Genomic DNA, 16,949 nt, shown 5'->3' with positions numbered 1-16,949 from the left:
TTTATTTGCTAGATGTACTTCCCAAATGTATATATAGAAAGATATAGATAGATGGGTAGGAGAAAAATATAATTGGGGTTTATCTCTCTTCACTCTCTCGCATCTTTTAGAGAGAGAAACTTTTTGTTACTTCACCATCTGCATCGTCCGTCTCTTTTGCGGTGATGGCTGGTTGTGATTCCGGCATAGGTGGCTTCGTTTGGCACCTTTGGCTGGCTTTGTTTCCGGCATAGGTGACTCCGATTAGCACCTTTGGCTGGCTCTGTTTCCGGCATCGACTGGCTACGTTTAGCGGTGGTGGTCGGCTTATCTCCCGAGAGCAAGAGACTCACTTTCTTGTTTTTCGTCGGGCTTTAGTTGCCGTTTTCAATCGTTTTTTTATTATGTTTTTTTTATCTTTTGTCTAAGGTTCAAGGAAAATCTCATATAGCTATGATATATTGGGCGCTCATTTTCCAAGAATAAAGCCTCTGCCGGGGTGTATCGAGCTTTCAATTCAGAGGTCATCAGTTGCTGTTTTGAGAATCATTAGTTTTTTCATATAATTACCATATCATTCTTTCTTGTTTCCTCTTTACCGGCGAATGATGAAAACCGGCGTAACCAAGACGGTGATGAAGTTCGATGATGACGGCAAGCTTCCACCTTTAGAGTTAGAGATATGTGCGTTTTAGGTATCTTAGCTTAAGGGTTTTCTTTGTTGGACTTGGTTTTCACTTTCAGGTCCAGTTAAAAATAATGGCCCATGTTTGTCTTGGTTTACTTATAACCAAGCATTGTATGGTTTTCTTTGGCTTTAATTAATAATAATAGTACACCAGTGAAAAAAAAAATATATATATATATATATATATTTATAAACTTTATCGAAGTTGAAAATAAGACCGTGGATGGATTGTAAAAGTCATCGATGAATCAAAAGTATCCAAATTATTCTTCTTTCATAATTCATATGTTCTTTTTGGTTTATCAGATATTTTAACACTCTGACTATTGTTATTCAACCTCATTCTAATCAATAGATTGATTCATGTTTAAACCGTCAAATTTGATTTTAGTATTTTGATTTTTTTTTTTGGTGTGGGGTTATTGGAAATATAACTTTGAAGGTTGTGAAGTGTGGATGTTTAAAACAAAAATAATCTTACAAACCACATTTTTCAATCAATTTTAGTAAATTTAAAAGTCATGAGAATTCTCATAAAAACACTTCCAACTAACCTTTTTAATTAACACTTTTTTCAAAAACCATAGAGTATTTTTCAAATTTAATAGCCAATACTTTATCAATTAATTTATTTTTTAACCCAATAAAACTTGATTAGTGAGAAAGAGTATGGTCACAACGTCACATTGAAACTAGAGAATTTGGAACATAAAGTATGATAGTAGAAAGAAAAATCTTCTGGGATGGGGTTTTTTTGCCAGCATGTCCACACTCTTATTACCACTTCTTCATATCCAAATTGAATTTAAGCATCTCAAACTTGTGGCTCCATTTTCTCATTTTTCGAGTCCAATTGAACACTACAAATTGATGCTTGTACTATCTAGAAGATCAGAAACTTGGCTGTTATCCCTTTCAGAATGAACATTTTTTATAGCCACAACTTCAAACATTTTGCATAGCAATAATTAAGGCTTGCATTTCACTCTATACTAGTATGTTATTTTTGCATTCTTCTTATGCTTGTTCTAGAGTAACATAAAAGCCATCATTATCACGAAATATCCAACCGCCTTAATTATATGATTTAAGAACGTTATGAATGAAATTTTATACAACAACAACTCTAACCAATAAAATCATCCCTTTTGATGTGAGTACATATAATAATGTTGTACAAAATGGGTTATGATAAATGATAGTTGAAAAGTTTTGTACGCTAGTATTGGATTTTGAAGGAGTACATATCCCACCATAGGTATGGGTTGGGTTTGCAAGCATGCAACAAAACATGACAAGACTATCCGAACCAATATCAATTGATAAAATGTTATCCGTTTTCATTCAACTTAGTTTTATTTATTGAGATCATGTCGACAATATTGTGCTATATATGTCATAATCTAAAACCGACTATATAGAAATGATTGGATAAGTTTACATTTTTATGATAATTAGTTTAGTTTTTAGATATCATTTAGTTTTAACCATATATATCATTTAGTTTTGGTATGCTACGAGATAGATTTAGTAATATATATATTTTTTCTTTTTTCTTGTCGTTTACTAGAGTTAGATTTGATAACGTTAATCTTGTGAATATATGGTTTGACAATTGTTTAGATTTAAAAATATATATATATATATATATATATATATATGTGTGTGACAAAGAATAATGCAAATGTTTGAACATACAAAGTTTGTTTGTGAAATACTGAAATTGCGGTACTTAAGTAAATAAGTAGGCTTTTCCCCAAACTCCAACTTGTAGTAGTTAGAATTACAAAATAATAACTTACTAACTTAAAACCTCTAGAACGATTATTTTTTAAAAAATATATATATATATATATATATATATATATATTAAAAGTTGAAAATAACAAATTGGTAAAATAAGGAAAATTGTAAAAGGATTTCGGACGTATATAGTAACAATCATTAAAATAAAAATCCTACTTTTCTGCCTCCTTTTAACACAAAGCTTTTGTTAACCCTTTGACCGGCGTGTGGTGGCTCATATAGCACCGGTGTCGATCATCTTCTTTAATTTCATGCTTAGTTTTCAGTTCTTGTTGTTGTATTCTGCGGTTGTGGAAGTGTGGAGAATTTTGGCAATGTGAATCCGAAGATTTTGAGCTCGAAATCTAGTGTGTTTTTGTCCTTGTTTCCGGATTCTTCGGATCTGTTTGGTTGCTAGTGTGCTCGGGCCGCCGTTTCTGTTCGCGATTCACAGAGTGGAGGCTCATATCTATCTGTTGTTTCACTTTGTTGAGTACACACGACAGTGGAGACCCTTGTTTTCTTCTTGCGACGGCTCTTCTTCCTTCCTTCATCGACAAATCTATGCATCATTGGATCTCTGACGTTTCTCTATCTTGGTATTTCGTTCGTCTCTCCCCTCTCCATTCTTGTGTCCCCTGTTTGCTCTGATCAGATTGTAATCGGTTAAGATTTGGTATCATCAGTTGCTCAGATTTAGTAGCTTCCCTCTTTTGGGATCTAGACTCCCTTGTTTGGGCTAAGTTTCTCTTCTCGACTATTTTTCTTTGTTAGTTTGGGGTGGAGTTATGGTTTATGTTTGGATTAACTCGTGTAGTATTAAGCTTTGTTTTAGCTTAATTACTTGTTAGTTGTGGCGTTGAAAGGTTCAAGTGGGTCTCGAATATCTTAGACCTTCTTTATCGGCAGTATCATATAGGGGTTCTTAGTCTTTTGACTCAAAAAAATAAATAAGAACAAAAGAAAAAATTCAGGGCGCCTCTAATATAGTATACCCGATTATGGTTGAAGAGATGATACATGTCGGGTTGTTGTTGGTCGTAAAAATAATACAAAGGAAAAAAATGAGAAGCTCGATTTTTTTTGTTTTCCTCTCTCTCTCTCGCGATCGAAAAGGGGAAACGTCGTGTGATATGTAATCGATGGATTTGGAATCTGGAGGTTTGGAATCGAAGGATTTGGAGATGAGTAGCTAGGCGATTGCACAAGGCGGAGGCCAATCGCGATAGACAGAATCGAATCCGCGATTTGGAGATGGATCCGAAACGAAGTTGGGATCGATTAAATAGGAAGAGATTGAATCAATTGGTATCCAAAGGTAAGTTTCTCAGTACAATAGTAGGAAATCGCATATTGTTTTATTATTAGGGTGCTTTTAATTTGGGCAAAAATTGAGTAATTTGATGTTAGACATAAAATTAGGGTTCTTGGTGTGATTTTGTGTTCCGGTATGATCCCTTTTTACTCTTGTTAGAGGCGAATCCTTAACTGTTTGACCGATATTGTTAGAGGCGAATAATAGTTGAGTTTTGTGTATACATACATATATAAACACTTCAGACTTTTGAGTTCTCTGTGTTTTGTTTTGAGAAAGTCATCAGCTTTTACTTTGTTAATCTCTTATTTGTATTTGGAAACAGGTTAAATGATTGTTGAGATGCTTGGATGGGGATTCGAAGAAGGGAAAACCCTTTTTGGTTTTGGTTATGATTTCCGGCAAAGCAACATGTTTTAAAAAAGCATATCTCTTTTGAGTTTGATTGAGGCTTTGATGAAACTGTGAGTGATCGGTATATTGACTTTTCTTGTGTGTGTTGCAATGGATTTAGACTGCAGAAAACATTGGACCAATTTGTTAAAAAGTTGGAAACAGTTTACAAAGCTTCAGGAGATATCTTATATATTGTTTGAATGGAGCATGCATCAGTTGGTAATGATCAATTAACAATAGTCCTATTTGGTCATATATATTGTTTGAATGATCTCTTATAGTGATTGGTTGATATAACTTCTCCCTTGTTTTGTCTACTGTTTCAGTTATTGAGTGTCCATCCTGTTTTATAGCTGTGGAGAGAGAAACAGAGCAATGATGTGTATGAATGGATGCTACATTTTCGGAGATGGAGGAAGGTAACTATTTATCCTCTTCTTTCTTCATTTATGTGGTGTTAGTGTAGGTATAAGTCGAGTCACTCATTGATGTTAAAGTTTTTGCTTGTTGGTTGCGATAATTACGTTTGGTTATTGATTGTTTTATGCTTTGTGTTAGTTGGTTGTGAAGATGTTAAATGTTTGGTTGGTGTTGTGTAGGTAAACACTTAATTTCAAAATTAAAACCAACTAGTTGTGAAAGTAAATTACATCTAAACCTTTATAAATTGAAAGACTTATAATACAACAAAACACAAAACCTTCTCCTTAAACATAACTCACATAACTCCTTCATCCTTTAACACACACCAAACAAATTTCCGATATGGATTCAGAAGACTACATGAATCCATACCGTCCCTCCTCTGGCTATTTAAATCTGTTACAAAGCCAGCTTGATACCCAAAACCTCGAATACAGTCCTTCACCTAGTCCATCTGAAGCTCCATCTGAACTTCCATCCTCTCAAGAAAACCACAAGACAAGGCATGCATGGTTACCTTCTGATGATATCATGCTTGTCTCGGCTTGGCTCAACACGAGCAAAAATCCGGTTACATCAAATGAGCAAAGACAAGGTGCCTTTTAGGGAAGGATTGCAAAGTACTATGCATCCTGTCCCAATGCTGTAGGACGACCAAAGAGGGAAGCGAGTCATTGCAAGCAGAGGTGGGGGAGGATAAACGAATTGGTGTGCAAATTCGTTGGCTATTACGATGCTGCCACGAGAGAGAAGTCTAGTGGGCAGAATGAAGATGATGTGATGAAGTTAGGACAGCATATATACTTCACTGATCATGGAGCACGGTTTACCTTGGAGCATGCATGGCGAGACTTAAGATACGATCAAAAATGGTGTGCCTCCACTTCTATTAAAGGTAATGGAGTGAAAAGGGGAAGAGTGAGTGATCCGGTTTCTGAACAGGATGCACACCATCCGATTGATGTGGATGAACCATTGCCCCGTCCTCCTGGTGTTAAAGCTGCCAAGGGGAAGTCCAAAAAAAGCACTAACACAACCGATTGATGTGGAGGAAGATGGAAAAGCTTACTTGGAGTTTCAGTTAGAGCGTGTCTCGAGGATGTATGAGATAAAGCAGAAGGACTTCGAGTTGAAAGAGAAGGAGTTTGCTATGAAGAAGGAGCATATCAAGCATGTGATGCTTGAAAATCTGATTGCTAAAAAGGATGAACTAACTGAATCAGAAAAAGCTCTTAAGGACAAACTTATTGATGACATGATGTCATCAACTTGAATATTAAAGAATGAAGTGTTTTATTAATTATGTTTGTGTTTTATGTATTCGGATGTAAGCAATTAGGATGGTTCCTTGTGTTTTTTGTAATCGAGTTCTTATTACTCTGTTTATTAATCGAATAGTGTGAACTATGTCTTTGTTTCAGTTAGAGCGTGTCTCTCGGTTGGTTGGTGTCTGTTATGGTTTGAGAATTGGAATGTTAAAGAATCGTTTTGTATTCATTTGATAATTGGGATGTTGTCATTGTAATGCAGGTCGAACAGGGAAATTTAATCATACAACCGTGACACCAACAGAAGGAAATTTAATCATACAACCGTGACACTAACAGAAGGAATCAAGTATGAAGTCGGTCAAGAATTTTATATCATCCCCGTGACAAGTGCTTTTGTATAATTATGTACTTTCACCACATGTTTTTACAAGTGCTTTTGTATTTTTGTACATCTACCACATGTTTTCTTATCATTTAAGACCACAAATTGTATCCAATATTTCCTATCCACATATTTATAGTTTTCCTATCCACAAAATTTTCTATATATTTCCACTACTAACACACAAAATATTCACACCAAATCAATGAAAACACAACTCCTTCTCTAAATTCTAAACACCAAAGCACTTTTCCTTTATTTCCAAACTCTCTACAAATGGCTTCTTCTTCCCACATTGATGTTGATGACATAATTGATGAATATTTTAATCAAACATGTGATCAAATCAGCAACCAAGTTTGGCAAAATCTTATGGCTCCACCGGTTCAACAACAACGACCACCTAAACCAAGAAAAAAGAGAGTTTACATTGAAAGAAATCGAGAAGTCGGTCACGAGCACTTGTGGAATGATTATTTCAGTGAGGATGCAACTTACCTACCCAACATGTTCCGACATCGTTTTAGAACGAACAAGCCATTATTCATTCATATTGTGGATAAAATCGCAAATGAAGTTCCCTTCTTTCAACAAAGAAGAGATACTACCGGAAGGTTGGGTTTGTCTACATTGCAAAAGTGTACAGCAGCAATTCGTATGATGGCATATGGTTCTGCAGCTGATGCGTTTGACGAATACCTCCCCGTCTTTCTAAAGCCATGGCGCTATCATGCTTGGAGAATTTTACAGATTCAGTCATAACTTTATTTGGAGATGAGTACTTGAGAAGACCCACACCAGCAGATCTTCAACGACTACTTGACATTGGCAAGTTTCGCGGATTTCCCGGCATGATAGGAAGCATCGATTGTATGCATTGGGAGTGGAAGAATTGTCCCACCACATGGAAAGGTCAATATACCCGCGGATCTGGAAAGCCCACAATCGTTTTAGAGGCGGTGGCTTCGTATGATCTCTGGATCTGGCATGCTTTCTTTGGACCACCAGGTACATTAAACGATATCAATATTCTTGATCGATCTCCCGACTTTGATGATATTTTGCATGGTCGAGCTCCTAAAGTTAAATACAGTGTCAACGGACATGAGTATAAATTGGCTTACTATCTGACGGATGGTATTTTGGTATTTATCCAAAATGGGCTACTTTTATCCAATCTATTCCACTACCACAAACTCCAAAAGCCTCTTTATTTGCGAGACAACAAGAAGTAGTGCGTAAAGATGTAGAGCATGCTTTTGGAGTTTTGCAATCTCGATTTGCCATAGTCAAAAACCCGGCTCTTATTTGGGATAAGGTCAAAATTGAGAAAATAATGAGAGCGTGTATCATACTGCACAATGTGATAGTAGAAGACGAACGAGATGGGTACACTCTGTTTGATGAAACTGAATTCGCACAATTGTAGTCACATAGAGCTTCAGAAGTTGACTACACGCTTCCAACAACCAGACCTTCATGTGTCGAAACTATGCTCAAGATTCGAATGAATGTTCGTGATCGAGAAAAACATAAACGCTTGCAAGATGATTTGGTTGAGAATATTTGGGCAAAATTTGGAGTAAATCAGTATTAAAATTAATCATTCTCTCTATTTATGAATTGCACTTCTATTGTAATATGTATTTATGTTTTTATTATATTTTGTATGTTTGAAAATTAAATAAATGCAATATTTTCTATTTGTAATATGATACCACTTATATTCTATTTACAATTTTTTAATTTAAAAAAACAATATTTTCAAAAATAAGAGACCCAAAATTAGAACCTACCATTGGATGATTAAATTTTTCCTAAGAGCTCAAGGGTTCTTATTTTCAAAACCATTCACAATTAATTCATTAAATACTCAAACAGTGTTTAACAACCCCAAATTAAGAGACCATCAATAATCTTGCCCTTATGGTTACATCCCAGGAGACCCTTGACAAAGCACTTATAGAGAAAGATGTATCTTATGTGGAGAAAGCCAAGTTCCATTTTCTTGTTATGGCCATTTGTGGTGAAGCCCGTTAAACACCAATTGGTATGCTGGAAGTCCTTCTGGTTTTATCGAGAGTTAGTTTCAATCTCGAGACAAGATGTTTTTCGCTTAAGCACTGTATCGTAAAATCCTTTCCTCTTCTTTAGGTTATGGAATAATCATTGTGTCTCTGAAATTTCATTATCGTTTTTTTTCTTGTGATTTGTAATCTTTTCGAATTTTTTTATTAATATAATTTTTCTAGTGAAAAAAAAAGAAAAAAAAAAATTCACAAGTTCAGTTTTTTAACCTATATCAACGAACGACATTTTTTTTCTCTCTTTTCATTTTTTTTTATAAAAATGTTTTCCTTAAAATAATATATCTCACGGAAAAGGAATGGGATTAAATAAATTTTAACGGTAGAAAATAGATAGGACAAGAGGAGGAGAGAGAGAAGAAAGGTCTTCTTTTATTGGGTTTGAATGAGATTAGTAAACGCAGCAGCCTTTCTTCTGATATCCTCAACCAAGCCTCCTCCGTCTAGGGTTTTTTACTCTTCTCATCTCCGCCGCCCTTTTCTCTCTCACTTCCGTTTTTCTTCCTCTTTCTCTTCGTCGACGTCTTCCTCCGTCGCAGTCATGCCGGGTTCCGAACCATCGGAGATTCAGTGGCCAGCGAGGAGAGTCAGGGATACTTATTTCGATTTCTTCAAAGGCAAAGGCCACAAGTTCTGGCCATCGAGCCCCGTTGTTCCTCATAATGATCCTACTCTTCTCTTCGCTAACGCTGGTACCAAAAACTTGGATTGCCAAATACTTGATTTGTTTTATCTGTTTTTGCCGATGAAACTGGGAATTAATCTTTAGTTGATCTACGGAATTCAGATTCTATTGAGTTGGTTTTATCTCGAATTGGTATTTAGTTGATAATTTCAGTGGAGGAGGGCTTTGTTCTGTTCTCTTTTGTCTTTGATGCTTAAGGACTTATTCATTCTTCAGTTGTTTAGTTTTGGTCGAAGTTAGTTAGACCTTTGTAAGTTAGGATCGATTATTCATATCTCAATTTCCTGTTATTGATTCCTAACTATGTATGTTAATTTATCTTGATGCGTCTGGCCACAACTAGATAAACGAATGACTTCGAAACTTCTCTGTTTTTCTAGGAATGAACCAGTATAAGCCTATATTTTTGGGAACCGCCGACCCAAATACGGAGCTCAGCAAGCTAACTCGGGCATGTAACACTCAAAAGTGTATTCGTGCTGGTGGAAAGCATAATGATTTGGACGATGTCGGCAAAGATACTTACCATCACACCTTCTTCGAAATGCTTGGTAACTGGTCATTTGGAGATTATTTCAAGAACGAAGCTATTGGATGGGCTTGGGAGCTCTTAACTAAGGTAATTAGAACCACTGCCATCTTCTTTTGCAATACCTTATCTTATGATCAAAGAGTATGTTTTTCTTCCTACACATTCAGAAAAGGGACATTTGTCTTTGTTTACTTGATTTAAGAAAATGTGCATGATTTTCAGTGAACTATTATCTCCCTCCCTTCGACAGTATGTCACAATTTTGTAAAGTGATTCTTCTGTTTTCATTAGTCTGTGCTTCTCATTGAGATATCCTGCCACAGTATTTCATAATTTTATTTTGTTATTATTCTCTCTCCGTTGGTTTGTATATTTCACTAATAGATGATGACACAGACCTCCCTGTTTTCATGCCTCAGGTCTATGGGCTACCGACTGATCGAATTTACGCTACCTATTTTGGCGGTGATGAGAGAGCTGGCCTTCAACCCGATAATGAGGCTAGAGATATATGGTTGAAGTTTCTTCCACCTGGACGTGTACTACCCTTTGGTTGCAAAGTATGTTTGCTTCACTACTCCCATAAACATGATTTTGAAACCAAGTAAAATTGAACAACATTTCATTTTTGTTAAATATTTCCAGTGTTATGTGAAAAGCGTTACAGTAAAGTCAGATATTTTATCAAATTCAGTTGCCTTTATATTGTCACCAATGCTCTTGTATATACTGAAAAATCGCTTTGTCAATGATAACGACAGTCAAGTTTATACACTGTCAAGTTTTGGTAGTTGGCAGGCTAAAAAGACCATTGTTTATGATTTCCAGTCAAAAATTCTAGCAAATCTAAATCTAAGAATCATATAATGATGTTTTTCTTTCATTTAACTTTTTATGAAACTGCAGGATAATTTCTGGGAAATGGGTGACACAGGTCCCTGTGGACCTTGTACTGAAATACATTATGATCGTGTCGGTAACCGTGATGCTGCATCCTTAGTTAACAATGACGATCCAACATGTTTAGAAATATGGAATCTTGTCTTTATTCAGGTACAAACCCTCTCTGTCCCAATTGAAATTTAGTTCCATTTTACTACTCTATATCTGGGTGTCGTGGTAATAGATTTCGTTGCTGAAACTCTATATTGTGCAGTTAGCAAGATTGTTTTTGCTTCTTTAGCTTTCCTGTTATATTCTCAACTGTTTTCTCTGACGGGGCTGTAATTTATATGGTTATTTTTTGTAAAATAGTTCAACAGAGAAAGTGATGGCTCGCTAAAACCTCTGCCTGCTAAGCATGTTGATACCGGAATGGGCTTCGAGAGGTTGACTTCTGTTCTTCAGAACAAAATGAGCAACTATGATACAGATGTGTTCATGCCTATCTTTGATGACATTCAAAAGGTAATTTGTTAAACCTGGTTACAATTTCATGACAGTTTTTTAAGATATTGAGTTACTTTTGTGTGGCTCCTCTTAAGGATGCTTTTGTCGCCTATTTAATACTATCACCATTTTAGTTCATCTATTGTCAAGTGGTTGATGGGTCTTCTACGGCGTTTATAGTCATCTTTTCCTCTTTGATCTATAAGAGGTTGTAGTTAATTCTCCATTCCGACACTCTGTCAAAATTGTTTTCAAATATTTCTGGTTTAGTAAATTTGGATTCAGTGATCAAGACATTCTTGGATGGGTATCCTGGCGATCATTTCCTTGTTACCTTTGTCACTTTCTGTATCTTTCTCAGTGAGAATGAAATAAAAACCTCCGATTGGTCCTTTTCCCCTAGTTGTTGTGAATCTTAAGTTTAGGTGTTAATGCTTTCACATTTTTAGGCCACTGGAGCTAGGCCATATTCTGGAAAAGTTGGTCTGGAAGATGTCGACAGAGTTGACATGGCATATAGAGTGGTTGCTGATCATATTAGGACCCTATCATTTGCTATTGCGGATGGCTCTCGTCCTGGTATGTTCTTGGTTTCTTCTCTCGATTACATTTGGATGGTTATAAAAAACACAAACGTGTTCAGCAAAAAGTGTTTTTGGTTCATTTCCTTCCTCAGTCCATCTATTATGGTATACAAATAGAGATTCATTCTTTCTTGTAATTTTTAACAAATACCATCTGATATACTCTCCTTTGCAGGTAATGAGGGCCGTGAGTATGTTCTGCGGCGTATTCTCCGTCGAGCAGTTCGCTATGGAAAGGAGATCCTAAAAGCTGAAGAAGGGTTTTTCAACGGGTAGGAAATTAGGTTTGATCGTTGTTGACTTGTTGTATGGTCGTTGTAGTGTATCTTTTCAAATGCAGCATGTTTTGATACATATCTTAGCTCGTTTTTTTTTTTTTTTTCACTGATCAGTTGTGCTTTTCACCTCTAGGCTTGTAAGTTCTGTTATTCGGGTGATGGGCGATGTCTTTACAGAGTTGAAGGAACATGAGAAAAAGATCACAGAGATAATAAAAGAAGAGGAAGAAAGCTTTTGCAAAACCTTGGCGAAGGTGAGGGCTGGATTTAATTTGCGTCACACTTTTGAACCTTTATCTTATTTTTTGTTCTGGGCTGTACTAACTCTTCGCTCTGAAGATTTGATAACAATTCACAGCTTCAATATTAATGACAGCTTTTTTTTTTTGTATATATTGTTTCCAATTGCACCATTGTTCAGTTTTAATGATGTTGGTTGGACATAATTCAGCATACCATTGTCTATAGGGAGCCTTTTTCTGAAAAAAAAAAACTTCGTTTGACCTGTTTGTCCTTACATTTTCTATGTTATATAGGTGAGTATAAGAACAGTTAGATTGATTATATATTTTCACGGCAGGGAATTGAGAAGTTTCGGAAAGCTGGGCAGGCGGTTCAGGGAAATACACTGAGTGGAGAGGTGCGTCTCTACTTATATATGTGATATATGTTAACTGTTGTAGTATATCCATCACTGTCTCTTCTCTTTGCAGGATGCTTTTGTGTTATGGGATACATATGGTTTCCCGATAGATTTGACTCAGGTACTTAAGTCATTCATATTTATTTCTGAAAGTTTGTGTTAATTTTTTTTAACTTCTATTCTCGCGTTTCAGTTAATGGCGGAAGAAAGAGGGTTGCTGGTTGATGTTGATGGTTTCAACAAAGCCATGGATGAGGCGAGGGAAAGATCAAGAAGTGCCCAGAATAAGGTGTTTCAATTTTCTTTATTTACTTTCTTATAGAGTCTTTGATAGAGTCTTGGATGCTAAGGTTATCTTTTAACTAATCTTTTTTTTTTTTTTTTTGGGCAAAACTTCAACTAATCTTTTAATGCCAACTTTTGGTAGCAAGCTGGTGGCACCATTGTTATGGATGCTGATGCTACATCAACATTGCACAAGAATGGTGTGTCAGCAACAGATGATTCTTTTAAGTACATTTGGTTCCAGGTTTGTCCTATAATTTCAGAAAACTTGCATGTTGCACTTGAATTGTTCTATTGTTGGCGTAGAATTGATCAAGTTAGGGCAAATAGTGGTAAATGGATTTTACTTCAAATAATCCATTATTGAGAAATTACCTACAGGATCACGAGAGTGAACTAAAGGCAATCTACACTGGCTCCTCTTTCCTGAAAAGTTCAGCTGCTTGTGATAACGTGGGACTAGTATTGGAGTCTACAAGTTTCTATGCTGAGCAGGGTGGTCAGGTAATAGGTTTTCTTTTATATGTAATTTAGTTTGCTGATTGTTTTCATTTCTAATCATATGACTGGTGGCATGAAATTGCAGTCTTCATTTTTGTTCATCTTGGACATGCATATATACTTTGACCTTGCAGTAGCACCGTGAACACTATCATATCAGAACTGCATTCGTTTGACTTTATTTATCGGCTGACAAATACCATGATATAGTTATGATTGGTTTTGCAAACTATTTTCTGAAGTAGTTGTTGACAATGGCATATATAATTTAGAATTGATATCCATTAAGGTCCAGCTTTTGATTCATATGTATATAAAATCTGTGCCTCTTAACATTTTTGCTCTGGCAATAGATTTTTGACACGGGACTTATAGAAGGCTCATTTGGTACATTCAATGTATGCAATGTCCAAATATTTGGGGGCTTCGTTATTCATATTGGGTATCTTTCTGAAGCAACTGGAGAGGTATCTGTGGGGGATAAAGTGATTTGCAAGGTAACTCTCAGCGTCAAACAGTGTTTGTCTCATTCAACATATTTGGTACTATCTAAATTGTTTCCACCTTCTGATCCATGCGAAAGGTTGACTATGAGAGACGTAAACTCATCGCTCCTAATCATACTTGTACACATATGTTGAATTATGCCCTGAAGGTATCCAATTTCTATAATTTAAGTTACCTAGGCGGTGATTTACTATTTTTTTAATTGGTTCTCAAAACAATCATCTCCAATGAATTCAGGAAGTGCTGGGGGATCATATTGATCAGAAGGGATCAATAGTTCTTCCTGAAAAACTGCGATTTGATTTTTCCCACGGTACATTCTTCAATAAGTAATTTTTATTTTGATGTGGATGTGGATGGCACTATAATTGTCTGATGGGTTCCGTAATTTCGAGTAGGCAAGCCGGTTGCTCCTGAAGATTTGAGAAAGATCGAATTGATAGTGAATAAACAGATCAAGGATGAATTGGATGTATTTTCCAAGGAAGCAGTGCTTTCTGAAGCCAAGCGCATCAAAGGTCTAAGAGCAGTGTTTGGAGAAGTAAGCTGTCCATCAGATATCTTTCTATACCTTATTATTTTGGTTTCTGTGAATTGTTAAAATGTTCTCTCTTACTCTATTTAGGTCTACCCTGATCCTGTCAGAGTGGTGTCAATTGGGAGACAAGTTGAAGATCTCTTGGCTGATCCTGAAAACAATGAATGGTCATTGCTTTCTTCAGAATTTTGTGGAGGTCGGTTTCCAAGCTATTGTGACCAAGATATTACTTTCAGAATAGAATATTGAGATTGGGTTATTTTGAAAATTCCAGGAACCCACATAACAAACACCCGCGAAGCCAAAGCGTTTGCACTTCTATCGGAGGAGGGAATTGCTAAAGGTATTCGTAGGGTAACCGCTGTAACTACTGAATGTGCCTTTAAAGCATTGAATGCGGCTTCCTTACTTGAAAAAGAAGTAGAGGATGCGTCCGTGGCAGAGGGAAGTGCATTGGAAAAGGTAATTGACTAAGACAATATCTTAACTTGAATAAGACAATATCTTAACTTGAATTCATGTAAAACTTATGTGTTCATATTTGCAAATTTACAGAAAGTTTCTGCTTTGAAAAGCCAAGTAGACACGGCAGTTATACCAGCAGCTAAAAAGGCAGATATCAGGGCTAAGATTGCTTCGCTTCAGGTTATAAGCTCTTCCAGTCCTACAGTCCGCTACTTTGTCTAGATTTCGGTGTGGTTTTCTGATCAGAGGAATATTGAAATGGCAATTATTGTTTTTCAACTTTGCAGAACGAAGTAAAAAAAGCTCAGAAGAGAATAGCGGAACAAAACCTGAAGAAATCTGTCAAAGTAGCAACAGAGGCGGCGGAGTCTGCAGCATCAATTGGGAAGACTTTCTGCATAATCCAGCTAGATGTGGGTCTTGATGCGGCAGCTGTGCGAGAGGCGGTTTCAAAAGTCATGGAAAAGAAGGTAATCCGCATTTTCTTACAGCATCACTTGTACCATCTATTCATAGAAATCAAGAAAGTTAAATGAAGGTTTTTTGATGAACCTTGCAGGGAATGTCGATAATGGTGTTCAGCACAGATGAAGGCACAAACAAGGCGGTTGTGTGTGCAGGAGTCCCAGACAAATCAGATCAGTTCAAGCAGCTAGACGTCGCAGAATGGTTGACAACTGCATTGGGTCCTCTAAAAGGCCGATGCGGGAAAGGGAAAGGTGGTCTTGCATCAGGACAGGTACGAGTCCTTTTCTCTTTAGTCTCCAATGCAGTATCCTCCACAAAGAGATCTCAACCTTTTCTCTTTAGTCTCCAATGCAGTATCCTCCACAAAGAGATCTCAATCTTTAACATGTTGTTTTGGTTTCAGGGAACGGATGCTTCCCAGGTGCAGGCGGCTTTGGATATGGCTGCATCATTTGCATCAATGAAACTCAACTGATTTGGTCGAAGTTCTGTATGGGTAGGGTAACCTCTACCTAGTTGATTTAATTGTATACCGTTTTATACATGTTCAAGAATCTCTTGATGTTATCAGTTGTGATGGAATTTGTGGTATCAGTCAAAGTGACCTATTGATGTATTCACTTGTGAGACTGTCAGTTTGAGTTCAAATGGTATGGCTGCAGACATGCGATTCAGAATTTGGTTAAGTAGATTTATGGGCTGGTCGGTTTTAGTTGCCATCTGAAAATAGAAGCATAAAGCTGGCTGGTTAAAACTGAATTGCACACGGTTCTAGAAACAGTGATATTTTTACTCGTACATGAAAGACTCACTCGTAATGTCTACTGTCACAGATGTAACATGGACATGTAAGGAAATGAAAGAAAAATAGTTCTATAAATAAGGTCTGTAAATATCTCAAAAGTTGAAGATTTTGATGTGTTTTACCCAATTTTTGATTAAAAATAAATAATAAAAGTAAATATTTTTTATATAAGAGGGCCAAAGGAGAATAAAAGTTGAACTTTTAGGGCAGAGGATAAACTGACTCTAGGACGTGTATTGGCTAGATATGGTTTTTTTATGTAACTTATATTTGTTTTCCGTTTAGATTTATGCTTTCAGGTGGAGAGCACACTTGAAATTAATATATATATATATATATACACATATATATATATATATACATATATATATATGTATGTCATTTTCTAAATTTGTAGCCTAACAACAACCAATGAGAAATTGATGCAAATAAGTTGAGTTTTTATTTTAATAACATAAGTGAAAAGTAACACGAAAATAAATTATAACGATTTTTTAAAATACTGTAAAACCTCTATAAATTAATAATGTTGGGAGCAAGACATTTTATTAATTTATAGTGAATAATTATTATTTTATAGTGTAAATTAATAATTATTAATTGATAGTTATCTTTTATATGTTTAATTTTTTAAAAGTTATGAATTGAGACAATTTTTGCAAAATAAGATTAGAATTTTGGATGTTGTAAATTTTATGGTATTGGAATTGAATTTAAAATAATTAAAAAATATTATTGACAATGAATTACAAATATTATAGACAAATTCACATATACAAATGACATAAATATTCAAATTTATGAATAATACTATCAATTATCGTATTTTAATAGTTTATCAAACAATCAAAATGTAAATGATGTATATTTAGAAGCTGAAAACTTTAAAAAGTTTTAGCTGTTTTATGAAATGTTATAGAATATTTTATATCATTATAGTTTG

The 16,949-nt window shown here is 35.6% G+C and overlaps 2 protein-coding genes across 2 annotated transcripts; both read left to right on the top strand.

The window, feature by feature from the left end:
- The first annotated feature begins 4,928 nt into the window (after positions 1 to 4,928).
- LOC104744009 (glutathione S-transferase T2-like) lies at positions 4,929 to 5,859 on the top strand. Its single transcript, XM_087486271.1, has 3 exons — positions 4,929 to 5,181; positions 5,236 to 5,504; positions 5,587 to 5,859. The coding sequence occupies exons 1-3, from the start codon at positions 4,929 to 4,931 to the stop codon at positions 5,857 to 5,859; spliced, it is 795 nt and encodes a 264-aa protein (XP_087342397.1).
- A 2,465-nt stretch (positions 5,860 to 8,324) lies between these two features.
- On the top strand, positions 8,325 to 15,878 carry LOC104744007 (alanine--tRNA ligase). Its single transcript, XM_087485323.1, has 23 exons — positions 8,325 to 9,018; positions 9,392 to 9,630; positions 9,963 to 10,103; positions 10,450 to 10,596; positions 10,798 to 10,950; positions 11,382 to 11,511; positions 11,692 to 11,788; positions 11,928 to 12,048; positions 12,375 to 12,434; positions 12,508 to 12,558; positions 12,631 to 12,726; positions 12,865 to 12,966; positions 13,104 to 13,226; positions 13,577 to 13,720; positions 13,807 to 13,878; positions 13,968 to 14,043; positions 14,129 to 14,271; positions 14,356 to 14,464; positions 14,543 to 14,730; positions 14,824 to 14,913; positions 15,021 to 15,203; positions 15,293 to 15,472; positions 15,605 to 15,878. The coding sequence occupies exons 1-23, from the start codon at positions 8,712 to 8,714 to the stop codon at positions 15,674 to 15,676; spliced, it is 3,024 nt and encodes a 1,007-aa protein (XP_087341449.1). The 5' UTR covers positions 8,325 to 8,711; the 3' UTR covers positions 15,677 to 15,878.
- The last annotated feature ends 1,071 nt before the right edge of the window (positions 15,879 to 16,949 follow it).

The sequence above is a fragment of the Camelina sativa genome, chromosome 14, assembly GCF_030686135.1.
Source record: "Camelina sativa cultivar CO46 ecotype springtype chromosome 14, ASM3068613v1".
Classification (NCBI taxonomy): Eukaryota; Viridiplantae; Streptophyta; class Magnoliopsida; order Brassicales; family Brassicaceae; genus Camelina; species Camelina sativa.
The sequence above is the reverse complement of the archived record's forward strand: the minus strand, read 5'-3'. Positions and strand labels throughout refer to the sequence as shown.

Coding starts and splice junctions, on each gene's coding strand:
- LOC104744009 (XM_087486271.1), top strand. CDS start 4,929: ATGGATTCAGAAGACTACATGAATCCATACCGTCCCTCCTCTGGCTAT. Junction 5,182..5,235: donor ATCAAATGAGCAAAGACAAG/GTGCCTTTTAGG, acceptor CCAATGCTGTAG/GACGACCAAAGAGGGAAGCG. Junction 5,505..5,586: donor ATGGAGTGAAAAGGGGAAGA/GTGAGTGATCCG, acceptor CTGGTGTTAAAG/CTGCCAAGGGGAAGTCCAAA.
- LOC104744007 (XM_087485323.1), top strand. CDS start 8,712: ATGAGATTAGTAAACGCAGCAGCCTTTCTTCTGATATCCTCAACCAAG. Junction 9,019..9,391: donor TCTTCTCTTCGCTAACGCTG/GTACCAAAAACT, acceptor CTGTTTTTCTAG/GAATGAACCAGTATAAGCCT. Junction 15,473..15,604: donor GTGGTCTTGCATCAGGACAG/GTACGAGTCCTT, acceptor TTTTGGTTTCAG/GGAACGGATGCTTCCCAGGT.